Source organism: Brassica napus, chromosome C5, assembly GCF_020379485.1.
Source record: "Brassica napus cultivar Da-Ae chromosome C5, Da-Ae, whole genome shotgun sequence".
Taxonomy (NCBI): domain Eukaryota; kingdom Viridiplantae; phylum Streptophyta; class Magnoliopsida; order Brassicales; family Brassicaceae; genus Brassica; species Brassica napus.
The window spans coordinates 12,437,240-12,455,106 of NC_063448.1; the positions used below are offsets into that span (position 1 = coordinate 12,437,240).

A 17,867-nucleotide genomic window follows, 5' to 3' on the forward strand; every position below is an offset into this window, starting at 1 on the left:
TTAAAACAAAACATTAAAACAAAATAAGTAAAATAAACGACAATAATTTGAAAGAAACATCTGAACTCAGTTGTCTTCATCAGTGTCCGAATTTAGTCCACATATGTTCAACCAAATCAACTTTCAGTTGTTCATGCATTGGGTTATTATGAATTGTAGTTCAAGCATGCATCATATTGGCGATATTTGTAGGCATTTCCCTATCAAAATCGAGATCGACATATGAACTTCCGGTGCCTTCTTCTTGTTGCAACTCTGAAAGATTATATTGAGTGTATCCATCTCGTTCGTCTTCTACTATCATGTTATGGAGTATGATACATGCTCTCATAATCTTCCCAATTTTGACTTTATCCCAAAAAAGTGTCGTGTTTTTAACAATGGCAAAGCGAGCTTGCAAGACTCCAAAAGCACGCTCGACATCTTTTCGGACAGCTTCTTGTTGTTTAGCAAATAAAACCGATTTCGGGTCTTGTGGTAGTGAAATTGTTTGAATAAAAGTAGCCCATTTCGGATAAATACCGTCGGTGAGATAGTAAGCCATGTGATACTCTCCTTCATTGACATAGAAGGTGACTTGCGGAGCTTGACCATTAATTTTGTCATCAAAAACAGGTGAACAATCAAGCACATTGATATCATTTAAGGTACCTGGAGGTCCCAAAAACGCATGACATATCCATAGATCATTCGAAGCAATCGCCTCCAAAACGATTGTTGGTTTTCCCGAGCCACGTGAATATTGCCCTTTCCAAGCGGTGGGACAATTCTTCCACTCTCAATGCATACAATCGATGCTTCCTATCATCCCGGAAAATCCACGAGCCTCACCAATATCAAGTAGACGTTAAGATCAGTCGGTGTTGGTCTTCTTAGGTACTCCTCACCGAATAAATATATTATGCCTTCCACAAAATGTTCCACACATGACCGAGTAGTAGTTTCACCGAGTCGGAGGTATTCATTAATAGCATCAGCCGCAGTACCATATGCCAAGACACGAATTGCTGCTGTACACTTCTGAAGTAGAGAGAGACTATTCCTTCCGAGCGCATCTTGCGTTTGTTGAAAGAATTCAACCTCATTGGAGAATCGATCAACAATATGCATGAACAATCGCTTGTTCATTCTAAATCGTCGTCGGAAGAAATTTTCAGGATATGTTGGAGTTTCACTGAAATAATCATTCCATAAACGAATGTGCCCTTCTTCACGATGTCTTTCGATATAAGCTCATTTTTTTCTTTGTTTCCTAGCTTCTTCTTGATGACGAATGGATAAATTCTCAAAGGCTTGATTAAAATATTGATCAAAGTAATCATCAAGTGAATCTTCATAATTGTTTTCTGAAGAAGATACCATGTTTGTGATTTGGTTTGGTTAGGAGAGGGAATGTAATTTGGGTTTGATCTTGGTTTGGTAAGAAGAGAGAATGTGATTTGGGTTTGTGATTTCGTTTGGTAAGAATACGAGAAGAGGGAATATAAGAGTTGATTTGTGATTTGGTTTGGTCAGAATACGGGAAGAGGGAATATAAGTTTGAAGGCTGCTTGGTTTGCACGGGAACGAGAGAAAGAGAGAACAAAGCTTTGTTGCTTGGTTTGGTTGTGATATGTGAACGAGAGAGTGAGAGATGCTTGAAGGCTTTATACTACTTGAAATCTACTTTCATACAAAGACAACAAAGACAGTCACGAGAACTACAAAGAGAGCAAAGACAAAGTACAAAAGTCCTTACAAGTCCATGTGACATAAGAAACAAAGACATGTGAAACAAAGACAATGCAGAAACAAAGACAATGCATAGACATGTAAAACAAAGACAATGCACAAACAAAGACAAAGACAGTCATGGACTCAGTACAAAAAAGCAGATGCATGTGAGACAAAGACGGTCACGGACTCCTTTTACCATCACCCGTAGAGGATTGTCCTTCTTCTAGCTTGATTCCCGGCTTCAACACGTTGAACCTCTCCTCTCTCAGCTTCTTCTCTTCCTCATGCATCTTTTGCACCATCCTTCTTAATTCAGGTGCAATGTCATCTTCTTCTTCCTCCACCCTAATCAAGTAGCCCATATTTCTCTTGTATTCATCGCTTGATAACTCCACCATATCTTTTTCTTCTTCATCTGATATCTCCACCACTTCTGCTTCAGTTGGTGGGATATCCTCAACATCATCGTCTGTATCTTCTCGTGGGAGAGGTGGTATGATGCCTCCTGCTGAGAGGCCACAAACAATTGGTTTTCTTGCCTCCATTTCTGTATGTGTGTGACTTGTTCCCCTGAAAAGCCAAAAAACATAAACGGATGAGAAAAGACAATACATATATAACACATCAATTTAGTAACACATCAACTTATATAAGACAATACATATATAACACATCAATTTCACAGCAACATTGATAACATTGACTAGAAAGATCTTACATAAAAACATTTAACTTAAAGGATTACATTGATAACATTTCAGTAATTAGTTTGTTCTTAAGAGCCACTTCTAATTCAGTAAGTGGCTCTGTTCTCGCAAGCAAACTGTCAAGCAGTTTGGACTTGTTAACATTATCCTTCATATTCAGTAACTGAGTCTGTTCTTGCAAGTCCTTCTGCTTGAGCTCCCACATTTGTTGAAACCCTTGCAGAATCTTCTCTTCTTCTCCCACTGATATTTTACCCTTGTTGGCTTTTGCTGCCTTAACGCCAATAGGCCTAGCTGTTGAAGAATCCTCTCCATTGACACTCGGCATAGATGCTGATGACTGAAAAGATTGTTGTTCCCCCACCCTCTTTCTTTTTGCACCAGAGCTTTGTTGACTACTTCCATATGTCCCACACCATTTCTGATCATTCATAAGCTCCCGCCAGACATGCTCCAATGTGAACTTAACCGTGTAATCGTTGAAGAAAATTTCATGTGCAGCCTTCAAAACATCATCTTCATTCTGGCCACTGCTCTTCTGTTTGGATGCAGCGTCATATGACCCCACAAACTTGCAGACACCTTCATTTATCTTTCCCCACCTTTGCCTACAGTGGTTTGGCTCTCTCTTAGTGAAACCAACCACCTTCGGACTTGCATTATAATAAGAGGCAATCCTCTTCCAAAACGTTCCTGCCATTTGCTCATTCCCAACTACTGGATCCTTGGAGGTGTTCAGCCATGAACTGATGAGGACCAGGTCTTCAGTTGTTGACCACTTACACCTTTGCTTACGCTCCTCACCAGTTTGTGCACGTGAAGAAAATCCTCCAACGGCTGGTAGGTGAAAAACTCAGTAACTGAGATGGGTTTTCATTGGCTGGACTAGGTGAAAAACTCAGTAACTGAGATGGGTTTTCATTGTTAGGTACTTGACTATTTAGTAAGTTTAAAAAGCTAGAAGATTGCCTTTGAGAATCCATAGAGAGGAGAATGATGAAGAACGATGAAGGAAATGATAAGAAAGTGAAGGAGGAATTTCTGTTTATAGATGGCAGAGAAGGAAGAGAAGAAAGGAAGTTTCAGATGCATTGATGACAACCAACAAACAAGTTCACATTTATCTACGACATTCACTTCTAGCTAGATGGCAGAGAAGAAACGAGTTGACATTTATCTACAAAATACACTTCTATTAATCACACAACCAATTTCTACCTAGCCATCACTTCTGTTTATCACACAACCATTTTCTAACTCAAACCAACACATTTATTACACTCGATTCAATTCAAACCCGAACCTAAATCAATTAGTTTCCAGAACCAAAAGACAGAGTAACACTAACCTTAATTGTGCTCTGAAACTTTGGTCGATGAACCTTGATCCTGCTATCTGTAAACAGAAAGACAGAAACAAAAAATATTTCAGAAACCACAAAGCCAAACAATAAACAAATCAAGCATAATCAATCTATTACATAGCATTAACCATTCCTGATTCGTCAGTCTTAATTGAAACAAACTTATTCAAACAAAATGTTCTTCATCCATCAATCTTAAAACAGAACATACCGAATCAAAAACATCAGAAACAACAATCAAAATCTTCGAATCAACAGAGCATACAAATTTTAAATCAATCACATGCAAAATCAACAGAAGAACTGCTTTACCTTTCGATTTGAGATGAGCCACCGAGTGATATCTTGGAGGAGAAGACCCACCGAGAGACATAACCAACAAACTACAAAGAAAAACAACCGATCATACCAAGAAGATGCATAATCTAAGACATGCATAACCAATAACAGAACAACCGCTTACCTTTCGATTTGAGGAGAGGAACCGAGAGAGAGCTCCGTCGCCTCGAGGAGAACCAGCGAGAGAGAGGTCGCCGACGGGAGCCACCGAACGAGACGTCGCCGATGCAATCCACCGAACGAGACGGCGCCGACGAGAGCCACCGAAGGAGAACCGAATCGCCTTTCGCCGAGAGAGATTTCGAGAGAGCTTTCGAGAGAGAGAGAGAGAGAGAGAGAGAGACAACGCGTTCGTAACCGAAGAGAGAGCGTCTCTACGCTTGACGCGTGGCAACGAAGAGGCGGGCCTTCTACGCCTTACGGAAAAGGCGAGTCTATGCTTTTCTTCTTTTTTTATTAATTTTTTTTTAATTTTCCTTAAGAGGCGTCATTAAAGCTTGCGTTAATGATGGTCTTCTATCTCTTATTTAAGAGACGGTTCTTAGCTTTTCTTAGTTAAATCTAAGAAAATATAAGAACCGTCTCTTAGCTGAAGTTAAAAATCTTAGTTAAGAAACTGGAATTAATCATGGTGTAAGAGCATTATTAGTGGTGAGATACCATAAAAAAATTCTCGTATAATGTTTGGACAATAACAGAAATGATGGGCATTAATAAATTGACAGCAAGAAAATAAGTTTCGTCCCACGTACATATAGTCCCTTGAAGAAGAGACGTCTCTCTCTCTTTCCTTCCTGTTTTGTATTCTTTTTATTTTTTTACTAGGTATTTTGCCTGCACATGCGGACATAATCATCTTACGAATACTTATTATGTTATGTCTTATTAATTCAAAAATCAGCATTATAAAACTCTAATTGGTGAACATGTTGAAGGAAAAAAATTATGGTGAATTCTTTGTTCCTCAAAATTTATACCCGTTATGTTAAAATTTTAGTCAAATTATTGAAAGGTAAATCCCACTTTTTTCTTCTAAATTCCCCATGGAGAAATGAATTTATAAGAAAAAAATTTCCTATGCAATTTTGATAAGGAACAAATTCATTTTTTTTTTTTATTTTTTCAATTCCTCAAATGAAATTTTATTTTTTATTTTTTTCATTTTTTTCATTCTTCTAGTGGTCACCAACTGAACCTATAGTGTTTCACGGATTAAACTTAAACTGCTTTAAAGTAAAAGCAATAAAATTTGTTTCGAACTCAGTCACAAGTTAAGTTATTTTATGATTTTAAATAGTTAAATCAAACATCAAATTATTTATATATGTCAAAAAAAATTCATCAAACTATGTACTTATTATTGTGTTAAAAGTTTTAAAACACTCGTATATTAGAAATAGTTTAGAAAATATCTTTATATAAATATTTTTGTTTGACTAATATTTAATTATAAATTTTTTTATATCTTATTTTTTTAACTTTATAATAAAAAATATTGTTTTCAGATAGCAAAACAGTATATATAAGAATTCTCTTTATTTTTAAATATATTTTCACAATTTTATTATATTAGTTTATAATTAATTATTTAATATAACATATAAATTTAATATTATTAAAATAAAATGTGTGTTTTATTATATATAAAATTCATTACGGGTTTTGTGAAAATTAGTAAATACTCAGTTAAAAACTAATAATAAATCAGTGACCTATATAAAAGTTTAAAACCTAATAAAATATGACAAATAAGAAAATAAGGATTTTAATATAACATATAGATTTAAATATTATTAAATCAAAATTCGTTTTTAATTATATATAAAATTAATTACAGATATTTTTTAAATTAATAAATTAGTTATTCAACTAAAAATTATTAATAAATCAATGACTAAGCTAAAACCTAATAAAAATATGACAAATAAGCAAAATTGACTAAAATCATGGAAAATATGATACATAAGCAAAATAAAAATAATTATATATTTAATTACATATTTTATAGTTATATTATTTAAATTAATAAATTATGGACTCAACTAAAAACTACTAATAAATTAATAACTCAGCTTAAACTTAATTAAAACATGACAAATAACCAAAATTACTTAAAATCATAGAAATCATGACAAATAAGCTAAATCACTTTATAAATAATAGTATAGGTTGTTTAGAAACGTTTTGAAAAACTGTTGATGTGCTCTAAGAGCATGATTATTGGAGGTTCTTAGAGTGAAGTTCTTAGCGGAATATAAGAACCCGTCTCTTAACTTTTAACTAAAAAAGTTAAGAACCGGCTCTTAAAACTCTTATTTAAGAACCCGTTCTTAGCTTTTTTTAGTTAAAAGTTAAGAGACGGGTTCTTATATTCCGCTAAGAACCCCCATCATAAGAACCTCCCAATAATCATGCTCTAAATATCGGGGTCTCTAACCCCGTTTCTTAAGCTAATTTCGGTTAAAAAAAAAACATAATTACACAAGAGCCGTGTCTTAATTAGGGTCAAGAAGAGTCGACTCTTTTATTGACACGTGTAGGCGTTTGTATGGACAGAGGAGAGAGAGATGCAGAAACGAGAGTTTGCGAAATCCGGCGGTCAGTCGGGTGGATCTTCGGCTCCGCCAGCGAAGAGAGACCGTCCCTTTGGTAGTACGAGTGCAGCTGCAGCTGCTGCGGCGGCGGCGGCGGAAACGATGTCTCCGTCAGCTCTACTCGGTCCTTCTCTTCTTGTTCACAATTCCTTCGTTGGTAAGCTCCCAAATGACCAATCTTTATATTCCAATACATAATGCTCTTGTAAGTTTATCTCTCTCGCTGATTTGAAAGAAAAAATTGAGTCAAGATCTTTTTTTTTTTTGGAATGTGTGAGGAGCTAAAGATGATTGATTCCTTTACGCGGATTTTGATTTTTGTAGAGCAGAACAACAAGAGAATAGTGCTGGCTTACAAAGTGGTCTGAAGAGCGAGGTGACATGGGCGTTGAACACACTTACACTGCTCTCCTTCAAAGAAAGAGATGATATTCGTAGAGATTTCACTCCTCTTGCTAAGATCCCTGGCTTACTTGACGCCCTTCTCTTAATCGTGAGTTTTGTGTACTTACTTACTTAGTGTGGAGATTGTGCTTTCCTCTCTGCTCCTTAACCAATATATGGTTAAAATTTGGCAGATTGATGATTGGCGTGACATAGCTCTTCCTAAGGATCTGACCAGAGGAACTAAGGTCAGGTCTTTTGGTGTGAATTCTTCAGTTACAGGATTAGGCACTGAGTATGATGCTCTTGCCTCTATTCATACAGCCTGGTGAGTGAGCCTATATGATCTTTCCTTTTGAAGTTATCTATGCTTGTGTATTTGGAAACTAAGTACGGTTTCATATTCGCGTGGCAGATCCGGAGTTGGCTCTGCAGCTGGTGAGGTGTTAGGGAAAAAGAACAAACATCAGTCATCTCAGTGGTGGAATGAAGAGGATGGTTTGTTTAATCTAGATGTTGAAGGCAGAGCAGAGAAGCAGCTTTGCGCCGTTGCTGCATCTAACGTCATTTGCAACTTCTCCTTCATGCCTGATAATGAGGTTGTAATGGCTCAGCATCGCCATTGCTTGGAAACTGTTTACCAGTGCATTAACGATCATATGACCGGTAAGGAGAAGTACTGTGTGTTATTACCTCACATTCGCCTCTGATAGATTCCTATTTCTTGGCTTTGGCTTAAGAACTTTGCAATAGAGCAATTAAATGTTGGAGTTTCTTAACTTTGTATCTTAAGTCACTTTTTTCTACTTGAAACCATTGCATTATAAAAATAATAAGAACTCCTAATATGGATCTTTGCAATAATCATGCTCTTTCTCCGTCACGTGCCTGTGTAACTGTGTTCTTGTAAACATTTTTGGGCTTTCAAAGAAGTGTGATACGCCCAAATATTTTATATTTTCTAAACAATTTTTATGAAGAATTCATGTAGGTCATTTTTCTAACGCACAAGGCAAAATTCCAAAATTATTTACAAAACCCAAAAGCTTCTAACAACAAAAATGGAGTTGATTAAAAACAGAGGAAATACAGCAGAATATGGGAGTCAAAGACTGAAACAATAAGGAAAGATCCTGAAATAACAATGTTATCAGTATAGAAACTGTACAAACATGGAAAATAAAAGAGTCCCTGGAGCTAAAATTTATGCACAGACCAGAAGCTAAGTGAGCTGAATCGACAGACGTACTTTTATTTACAATGCAGGGGGGCTCGACTCAAGAGGACATAGAAAGCTACCTAAACAGTCTTGTTACTAACACTCCTATACCTTTAGAAAGTGTATAGTAAGAAGACTACTTAAAACTACCCAAAGAATCAGATTTTGATTCCACCATTCTATATGCATCTGTATTTGTTTTTGTTTTTACTAGTATATAATATATATATATATGCTTTTTATTTGTACACCATGCGTATTTCTACCAGTTTCCAGTGTGAAACCATTGGTATATATATATGACGAGGGACTCCAGAAGTACCAACCCTGAAACTTCCATTGTCCTTTACCCTTTTTGACTTCTTCAGCGAGCAATACTACTTTACTTACGACCTGTAACAACAGTAATGTGGTGAGATCGAACACATTTGCAAGTAATGAAACAAAAAGGAGCATCTGTAAGTACCAAGCTTTAACCTTAATATGCAAAAATTAAATAATGCGCAAAGCTTAAACAGGAACCCTGCCACTACCCAGAGTAGCAACTTCTTCCCCTTCTGCAAGGATTACTAACTACAAAACCGATGAATAACATCAAGGTCTACCATCTCCAAGCCAATTTAAATCGTTAAGATAATCAATACATACTTACGCCCATCTAGCTTTCACCCTGTTGTTTGATCAGAACCACTACTCTGCATATGTTGAGGAGTCTGGACAATGACATGGGACTGCGTTGGTGAGGGACCTGCTATAGCTGAAGGGTAAGGTGATTGAATATGACTTCCTGGAACTGAATACCCTTGTATCGTAGTGTAACCGGGGATATTCTGACTCAGTTGTCCGTATTGGTAGCCAGGTGAGTTAACTGCACCAGGTACTCCATAAACCTGAAGGTACTGTTGCCCTGTGTAAGGACCATATAAGCCCTACAACACCATAAAGAGAAGATATGAGATATATAACCAAAGTCAAAATAGTTTCAAATAAACCAAGAAGAGACTTTAACAATTTCAAAAGTCTACCTGAGACTGTGAGTACATGTATTCAGGTCCATATGGTGTAACCCTGAGAGGGAACCAAAAATATTAGCTAAAATTAGAGACAGATGAGTATAGTTTTTGGTAGACACTCAAACAGAATATTAAAAGAAAAGGAGTAGTATCTATACAACAATGGCTAAAAGAAGATACTAGACTAGACTAGGAGAAACTATAGCCTAAATGTCGATTCCTGAACTTCAGATGATTAAGGCCTTATCAAAGTCCAAATACATTACATAACCTTTGCCTGTCCAAAACAAATTGAGCTCGGCGACAAATCCTCTGATACTATTTTTAAAGTCCTGCAAGATTACCAATCACACAACATGTCACATCCCAGTGCTACTACTCAAGAACCCTATGCGGCAGAAGCTAACTAATAACTATCAACCCCTAGCCCATCTGAATCTCATTGTCCATGCTGTGATTGGTAAATCCCACTTGATCAAAAGTGACTGAACAAATGTTCCACCTTTGTGAAATGGACTAACAAATAGATATAACTCTTCACAGCATGTCTGTACAACAGAAGCAAACTTGTGTAACTCACCCGTAAGGGTACATCATTCCTTGCTGGTAGCTATAAGAAGATGGTTGCTGATACGGATGGCTTCCAAAGAGTGAACCGCGAGGACCTCCAACATATGGGGATGGAGGTCTTATCCGTCCTAACAGAATTAAGAGCAATGTAATATGAAAGTCAGAGTAAGAAAAAAAAAAAAAAAAAAAGAAGAGATAAATACGGAAGCAAGACTGACCAGGGAGATTGGGTATCATCGCATACTGCATGGGAAGGCGAGGTCTCCCAAGGGAAGCAAGATTACAGTTGGCACGTCTGCCATCTATAATAGGTGTTGCATCGACACAGGCTCTCCTAGCAGCCTCTGGATCTCGGAAAGTCACCTAAAATCCTCCATATAAAACCAATAACAGAGCGCGCTGAGTCATTCAATATTTCAATAATCTTAGAAATAAACTAAAAGACATATGAAGGTCACAGGATGCAAAATGAATCAGAGAGGTTTCAGCAAAACCAGCATTTAGAATACACAACAAGGAGCCGTATTACCAAAGCTTTCACTATGAATCCCAACTCAAAACCCAAAATAACCTCTAAAGCATAACATGGAAGCAGAGGGTGAATAAAGAGATAAGTAAACTCACAAAGCCGTAACCTTTGGATCGACCAGTGTTCTTATCGGTGATAACGACGGCCTCGAGGATGTCACCAAAGGGCTCGAAATGGCGACGAAGAGTGTCGCTGTGAGTCTCCCAGGCAAGGCCACCAACAAAGACCTTGGTGTAGGTTGTGTCGCCAAAGGGAGAAATCGAGTAGTGAAACGCCATGATTAGATTAGAGGAGCGAAAGAAGGAAACTTTTTTCACGGGGAAGAAGAGGAAAGATTCAAAGTGAGAAGTAAAACTAGACCCAGTAAACCCTAGATGTTGTTTGAATGATTAAAGCTTAGACGTGAAGAAAGAGTATCGAATTGTGAAAGGGGGGGGGAGGATTCTAGGGTTTACTTGGGTCTGCGAAGACAAGAGGGAGAGAGGAAAGGAAGAAACCAAAAAAAAGAGAGAGAGAGAGAGAGAGAGAGAGAGAGAGAGAAATCGGACCCAATGAAACCTAATAAAGGATCATGCTAACAAGTAATAATGATCACGACAGAGACAATAAAAAAATAAATAAAGAGATAAAATTTCCCGGGAAAAAAAATAACAGAAAATTAAAAAAAAAAAAAAAAAGAAGAAGTTAGGGGAAAAGGGATATTGAAAGATGGGCCAGGAAGAGAGAAGAGGGAGTCGGTGCCGGTAGGTAGGTAGACGGTTGAGTCTCTAGGGTTTCTGATTTGCCACGATTTGTTAAAACAAAATCAGAAACGACGAATTTTATTCAAACGTTGAGGAAGATGCGGAAGAGGGAAGAATCAGTGGAAAAGTAAGGTTTGGTTCGGGGAAATTTACATTGATGATGAAGGATGAAGAAGAAGTTGGTTGATGACGACGATGATGATGCGTGATTATTGATTCATGAATTGTTCGCCAGAGAGAGAGAGAGAGAGCTAGTTCTTCTTCGCTCCAATAAGAATGGGTCCCGCCTTCTTTTATTATGTGACTAAACGCTGTGATCATTATAGAATAATAATGTGCCTTTGTTCGTTCCTTCTCTCGTGAATTTATCGGTTAAAGCAAATTCTGATATGTGTAAAGTTTAGTAATGTGTCCGGTTTGTTCTCCTTTTTTTGGTGTCTCATGAAGTCAAAATCAATCAATCAATCAATCAGTGGTGGTTGCATGTCGTCTCTCTCCGTTTATAAATTCCTAATTAGTGTCTGTGGGATCGGATCAAGCTTCACACCCAAACCACTTTTAGGTATGTTTGTTTTTTTTAAAATATAACTGATTTAATTAATTCAAAACTAAAACAAAAGGCAATCGATCTTTAAGTAGAGATTTAATTAATTCAAAACTAAAACTAAAGAGATTCTTTCTTTTTCTTTTCTTCTCTTTCTCTCTCTTTTCTCGTCGTCTCTGTCCTTTCTGGTTCTCCGCATGATGACGATGGGTTTTTGTTAATCAGAAGAAGAACCCTTTCTTTCGTGAGACCTCTCTTCTGCCATTGAAATTGCTCTTAAAGCTTCACTAGTCGCCGGATTATTCCCTCCTCTCCCTTCTAGTCGCCCTTGTAGCCTCAAGGTACTTCCCCTGTCCAACCTCTCCGTGATCATTCAATAGCCTCCAAAACGTTATCGGAGTCAAGTAGGTTTCCTTTTCCATTAAATCTCCACTTAAATTACAAATCTTTTCATGAATCTGTTGGATGAGTTGATTAAAAATGTACATTTCAGGATTAAGCTCAATGTTAAAGAGCTGGCGATTCAGTTTGGCTGCGTTAGGATCATCAAATCTATGCAAAACATGTTATCTTTGTAAGCTTTTTTTTCTTCCCTTTATGGTATATGCATGGGATGTGTTTGATAAAATGTCTCATAGAAACTCCTGGTTATGTTTTGCTTTGTCTTTTCGGGGTTTGGTTGATGTCTGGGTATAAAGAGAGGTTTCTTGCATCGCTACCTGTGTTTACGCCTGCTGCTTTCTATTTGTGTGCTAAAAAGCAGAAGGTGATTTGGTACTACTTTTCTGAATTTCTTTTCTTTTTGAGAGATGTTTTGAGTATCTTTGTTGGGTAACGTTTCTGAATATCAAGCTTCTGTTTTGCAGCTTAAGGTAGATAAGCTTAGGTTGGTTGAGGTTTGTGGAACATCAGAATCTGAATTCTCTTGTGTAAGTGACATTGTTTTCTTATTTATTTTTCCGATTCGTGAATGTTCAAGTACTGATGTAGAGTTCGTGAATTATTCAAACAGGTCTTCACCTCCATGATAGATCTTTGCTATGACTGTGTTGGGGTCTCTAAGGAGAAGAAAGATGCAAAAGAAGTTAAAGGAAACCGGGGTATGTTTACTCTTAATACTCTCTAATACTAGTCTGAACATAGGTTTCAAATCGAGCAAAATAATTTGATAATGTGCAACATTCTCCTCAGAGTTGCTTGATGTGTTACCTGGAAAGATCTTTGAGGATGTGCAATCTTTTTTATCTATATCACATATGGTTCTTACCCATTGAGAGGGAAGTATTGTCATGAGATGGCTTTGAGGATCCTCCTTGCCAGCATTGAGGTTTGTTTATCTTAACCATTTCCTCTTTTCGATATAACATTCTTGTGTCTTGTGCTGATAAACGATGAGAACACGATATGTTGATTGTGTAATGTTTTTATGTCTTTATGTGTCACGGGTGGAGCATTGCGAGTTGTTCTGTTGTTTTTTTTTTTTTTTTTGTGTCATGGAATAGTTTTGTTGTTTTTTTGTGTCATTGTCTTTAAAATACTATCTTGTACTGAACAACTCTTGTAAACGATTTGTGCGATCTTCTCCTTTGTGCGATCTTCTCCTTCTCATATTCTTCTTTCTCTCATCCAAATTCAAAATATTTATCTATATCTAAAAAAAATTCAATCTTGTAAACAAGTTTTTTTTAGAAACCCTTAATTAAGTAATTACCAATGACAAAAACTATGAGTTTCTTAACTAAAATTCCTAATTAACATTTATTATTATAAAAATCTTTGAAAAATTCAAATGGGGTTATAGGGATAATCATGTTCTAGCTTAAGTTTTGTTGGATCCCATGTGGCCCACAAAGCCCTTATATGAAACAGTAGAATATGGCATGTCCACTTTTTTGACACAAGAAATAAGCATCTTCATTCATATGCATTTCAGCGTTTGTTAGGTAATATACTCTTTAATTAATTGACTTGTATTATTCCAAATGTTGTTTGCACATGGGCATCCTATGCGAATCTAATAATATGCCAGGCATAATCCATGTGTCGTAATAGTAAACACTCTTGTCAACTTCCTAAAAACAAAATTACCCCAAAACATGTAGTAGCATCATCAAAAAGTCAATTTTCCAGGAAATATGAATATCCAAAATGCCATAGCTCATATATCCAAATATAATACAACTGAATCCAAACAGAGTTAGATGAACAAACATCAAGAAGCTACTATCAGAGTAACGAAACATATATGTAAGAGAGAAAAATCATCCGTGTAAATAACCATATGCTTCTTCTTGATACTATTAACTTGGCAGGGGTTTTCTTAACGTTTACGATCTCCATCTTTGATTAGAAGATAAGATGGGAGAAACCGAGGAAGACTCACCGCGACAACAAGACACAATACTACTAAAACCACCACAGACCAGCATGAATATGCGATGCCAAAGAGCTGTTCTTCACAAACTGTTTACAGTGAGTTTTATAAGAAAAACTTCAGACCTCACTACAAGTTTTATGTTGTTGAAAGAAGAAAGATTGATGAGATAGTTGTAGTAAGAAAAAGCTTGCCTATGTTGTAAATGATAAACGACCGTTCTTTGAAATTTGGTATAGCCACGATCCCTTCTGGTTCCACCGTCACCAAAACATACATTCCTTGAAGATGGCTGGCAAAAATACCTTGTCATCAACTTGTTCAAAACTTCCGGTTCTGAATATCAACTTCTCAGTGTTTAATAATCTCCTCATCTGTTTTAGCTTCAAACCCATTTCACCATTCCTCAATAGTTGCAGCGAGAACAGAGCAGGGATCTGTCATCACAACAAAAGATGAGACTTTCCACAAGAAACTACGAAACAATAGCCAATAACAATAGAGAAACAAAAATGTTTGACATACAGAAGCTGGGTACGAGATCTTGACTTCATACCAAGAACTTGATTTAATCCCTTGTACTCTGTAAACCCGAGATCCGGACTGCAACGGCAGAGTCTCCTTCCGTAGTTCCTTCCCAGCATATAAAGTTTTCCCACCAAACCTACAAAACGTTACATCAACATCATTTCTACTGTACCAATAAGAATTTGAAAAGTTTCTAGTAATGTGACGTTTTTAAAGAAACACTGACAAGCTCTCATGGCTGTGGCAAGGCACAGCAAGTATGAAGACGATTAACAATGGCTCCTGTAATCACAAGTCCTGAAATAAGAATCAATCTTCGAGTCCTTAACCAATCTCTGTAAGCTGTGTTCTCATAAGGGACTAACTCGCCCGATATCAGATTCTAGGTCGTGCAACGATTCCGGCGACCTCGGAGCTAGACGACGATCGATAGATGCCGAAGCTTTGCGTTAGATTTCGTCAGAACTGGGCCTAACTTTATTAATGGGCTAAGATCTTAATTGGATAATCTTAAGGCCCAGTTAGCCACCATGTCAAAAGCTTGGATAAAATGATCGTGACCGTCGTCGCTCTGACGAGCATCTCGTTAAAGATTGTAGACGTGGTCAGACTTCCACGTGGACGATTGGTAAGAATTTATTTTTGTCCTGTCTTGTGTAAGGTCCTCTTTATGGGCCCAAAGTCTTGGACACTAACTCAGAAAGTCCAAAACGGTCAGGTAGACATGTGGGTCAGTTATTAAACTAATTTGGCAATTTGCCCATGTTGCCTCCTCTCCCTTCTAAATAATTCATCAATCAATACAATCACCTTTTATTTTCACGGTATACAAACCAACAGTTTTTCTTTCTCATTTATAAAGCTAAAAAGCAGATTTTTTTTCTTTTCATTTCTATAGTTTAATAGGTTTTCGTCAAAACAGTTTGTAGTTCATTCACAAACATATAAAAAGTATATATATTTTATCATTTCTATCATAATATATGTACAAATTAGTTATAGACTATGAAAGCTTGCTCAAATTCAAAACGAGTAGGAAAATTATGAAAGAGACATTTGGTTTTGTATTTGTTTTCCCATTTTATAATTTATATTTTTAAAATTGGTGGATGGGGTAGTAGCAGATCACACATCGACAAAGATGTGAGAATGGGAGTGGGCATTATTGAAAAGGTTGACCCGTAATTTCTGATTGATCACACCTGCTTTTGAATTTATTTTTTAAATCCAGTGGAGCCACCAATCTTAATTGATTTTTATCAAAGATTTTAATTGATCTTTACTAGCTCCTTTTAAGCCATGGCCATGATTAGGCTGGTAAAAAATATTGTAGTAACATAGATATATAATTGGTATATTAAAATAAATAAAATTTCAAGTCTAAGTCGAGAAGTGAAATATAATATTTCTTGTCAAAAGAGTGAAAGTGTAGTAGCATCAAGAAATCGGTTATTCCATATATGGTATAATAATATACCCTCATTTTTATGTTAATAATATTGTATAGCCCAATCATACATTTATGTTTGTACAAAGCAACAAAAGCAGGTCATGTTAGATTCCGCTCGACAAACCAAATAAAGTATGATTTGATTGATAATTTGATATAACGGATTGGATTAGACTTATTGATTGATATTTAACATACAAATTTCATCTTCAAATTGTAAATTATTAACTTTAATAGAGAGTATAATTGAATAGCATTTATAGCGATAATCTTTTAGCGAGAATTTTTTTACTCTAAGTTGCGCTTATGAGTGTGACTGTATAGACATGTTACAGTAAATGTTTTGGAGTAAATGTTTTGGAGTAAAAGTATTTTACTCTGAATTCAGCTGAAAGTTTACCAATCAGATAAAAAATCATTCTTTTATTTTTACTCTAGGCACTGTTGAGTAGGGGTTGACACTTCGGTTATTTTCTCGGTTCAGTTCGGGTTCAGTTCGGTTTGGTTAGTTCGGTTCTACTATTTTTTCAACTGAAGTAAACCATAGTTAGTTTGGTTCGGTTTATGTTCGGTTCGGTTTATATTTGGTTCGGTTTAGTTTGTATTCGGTTCGGTTTGTTTTTTTGGATTGGTTTAAGTAGATTCTTTTTAGTTTAATTTTTCTCAGAAAAATTATGTTTTACAACATAAATTATGTAAACATAAACTATGTGAACTAAATTCAATATAAAACTAAAACAAAAACCTTTAAAAAGTCACAAAACGTATATATAAGAATTAAAACAAATGAAACTTAACTAAAGTAAAAAAAACCAACATCATTTGTAATGTCTCTTATATAATTAAAATTAAAAAGATCATTAGTAATGTCTCTTATATCATCTATATTATTAAAACTGAAGTACAAATTAGGTTTGTTTGGAAACATAAATTGCAGTTTAAAAAAAGAGGTTTGTTTGGAAACATGGATGACAATATTAAGGGCTTTTTGCAAAAGTGACTCAAAACTTGGAGTCAAACAGAAAACTAACATTTTCTTTTGACTCTTTTTTTTTTGAGATTTTAACCCTACACCTGCATTTTATCTACGAAAATGCCATTAACATTTTTTTTTTTTTTCGAAAATGGCTTCTTTACTGTCTCAACCTCATCTTCTTCAAGTATTTACAATATTGCCACTGCAATGAATAGTGGCAACAACCTTGTACGAACTGTTTGGAGCTTTTAATGCCCTTTAATGCACGTAAATCTCTTTACACTCTCTCTGTTTCAATTGTTATGAACTAAAAACAACATTTCTTTCACTTTCTCTCTATATTCATCCAAAAAACTCAAGCTTTTGATTCAAAATATGGGCTATGGTTGACAGAGCCATATTTCTTTCGTTTTGACTTACGGTTGCTTTCGTTTGAGGTTCTGGGTGGTTGGAGAAGACCCTGTGTGCAAACGAAGTCATCTCACCTAGTTTAAGGTACAAATTTGAATTTTTTTTCAAGATTTGTTCGCGTAGAAGACTTACTAGTAAGTCATCTGTATGTAGAAGACTTACTGATGAGTCTTCTGGTCAAACGAACGACTTAAATTAAGTCGTCCAGCTTTGTTTGTTAAAAAAAACACTCCAGACGACTTATATATAAGTCGTCTACGAGAAACGGGCTAGTTTTGCATTTGACCGAATCGTGTAAGATCTTTGACTGGACCAATCCCCGCATCTCTTCAGTGCTGCTATTATCTGATCAGTAGTTGGCCCAGCTTCCAGATGAACTCCCAGCATCCCCCAGAAAGAAACCATCT

General features: G+C 36.2%; 1 protein-coding gene, 1 long non-coding RNA gene and 2 pseudogenes across 9 annotated transcripts; 2 read left to right on the top strand and 2 right to left on the bottom strand.

Moving 5' to 3' along the window:
* The first annotated feature begins 6,544 nt into the window (after positions 1–6,544).
* Positions 6,545–7,986, top strand: LOC106421378 (annotated as a pseudogene).
* A 216-nt stretch (positions 7,987–8,202) lies between these two features.
* Positions 8,203–11,083, bottom strand: LOC106421379 (RNA-binding protein 24). 6 transcript variants are annotated; one of them, XM_048756754.1, is made up of 7 exons: positions 10,530–11,083; positions 10,124–10,268; positions 9,916–10,033; positions 9,348–9,390; positions 8,975–9,251; positions 8,800–8,891; positions 8,203–8,715 (listed from the first exon to the last, which is right to left on the bottom strand). In XM_048756754.1, the coding sequence occupies exons 1-5, from the start codon at positions 10,710–10,712 to the stop codon at positions 8,988–8,990; spliced, it is 753 nt and encodes a 250-aa protein (XP_048612711.1). In that variant the 5' UTR covers positions 10,713–11,083; the 3' UTR covers positions 8,203–8,715; positions 8,800–8,891; positions 8,975–8,987. The 6 variants fall into 6 exon arrangements, with proteins under 6 accessions (XP_048612711.1, XP_048612712.1, XP_013717680.1 ...); XM_048756755.1 differs by having other exon boundaries at positions 8,789–8,891; XM_013862226.3 differs by having other exon boundaries at positions 8,800–8,895.
* A 441-nt stretch (positions 11,084–11,524) lies between these two features.
* Positions 11,525–13,317, top strand: LOC106421307. 3 transcript variants are annotated; one of them, XR_001284158.3, is made up of 7 exons: positions 11,525–11,739; positions 11,947–12,125; positions 12,215–12,295; positions 12,420–12,487; positions 12,588–12,650; positions 12,734–12,821; positions 12,913–13,317. It is a non-coding gene; the product is annotated as an uncharacterized LOC106421307 (long non-coding RNA). The 3 variants fall into 3 exon arrangements; XR_001284156.3 differs by lacking the exon at positions 11,525–11,739 and having other exon boundaries at positions 11,799–12,125; XR_001284157.3 differs by lacking the exon at positions 11,525–11,739 and having other exon boundaries at positions 11,800–12,125; positions 12,420–12,495.
* Positions 13,318–13,861: 544 nt separating this feature from the next.
* Positions 13,862–16,106, bottom strand: LOC106421275 (annotated as a pseudogene).
* Positions 16,107–17,867: the final 1,761 nt, after the last annotated feature.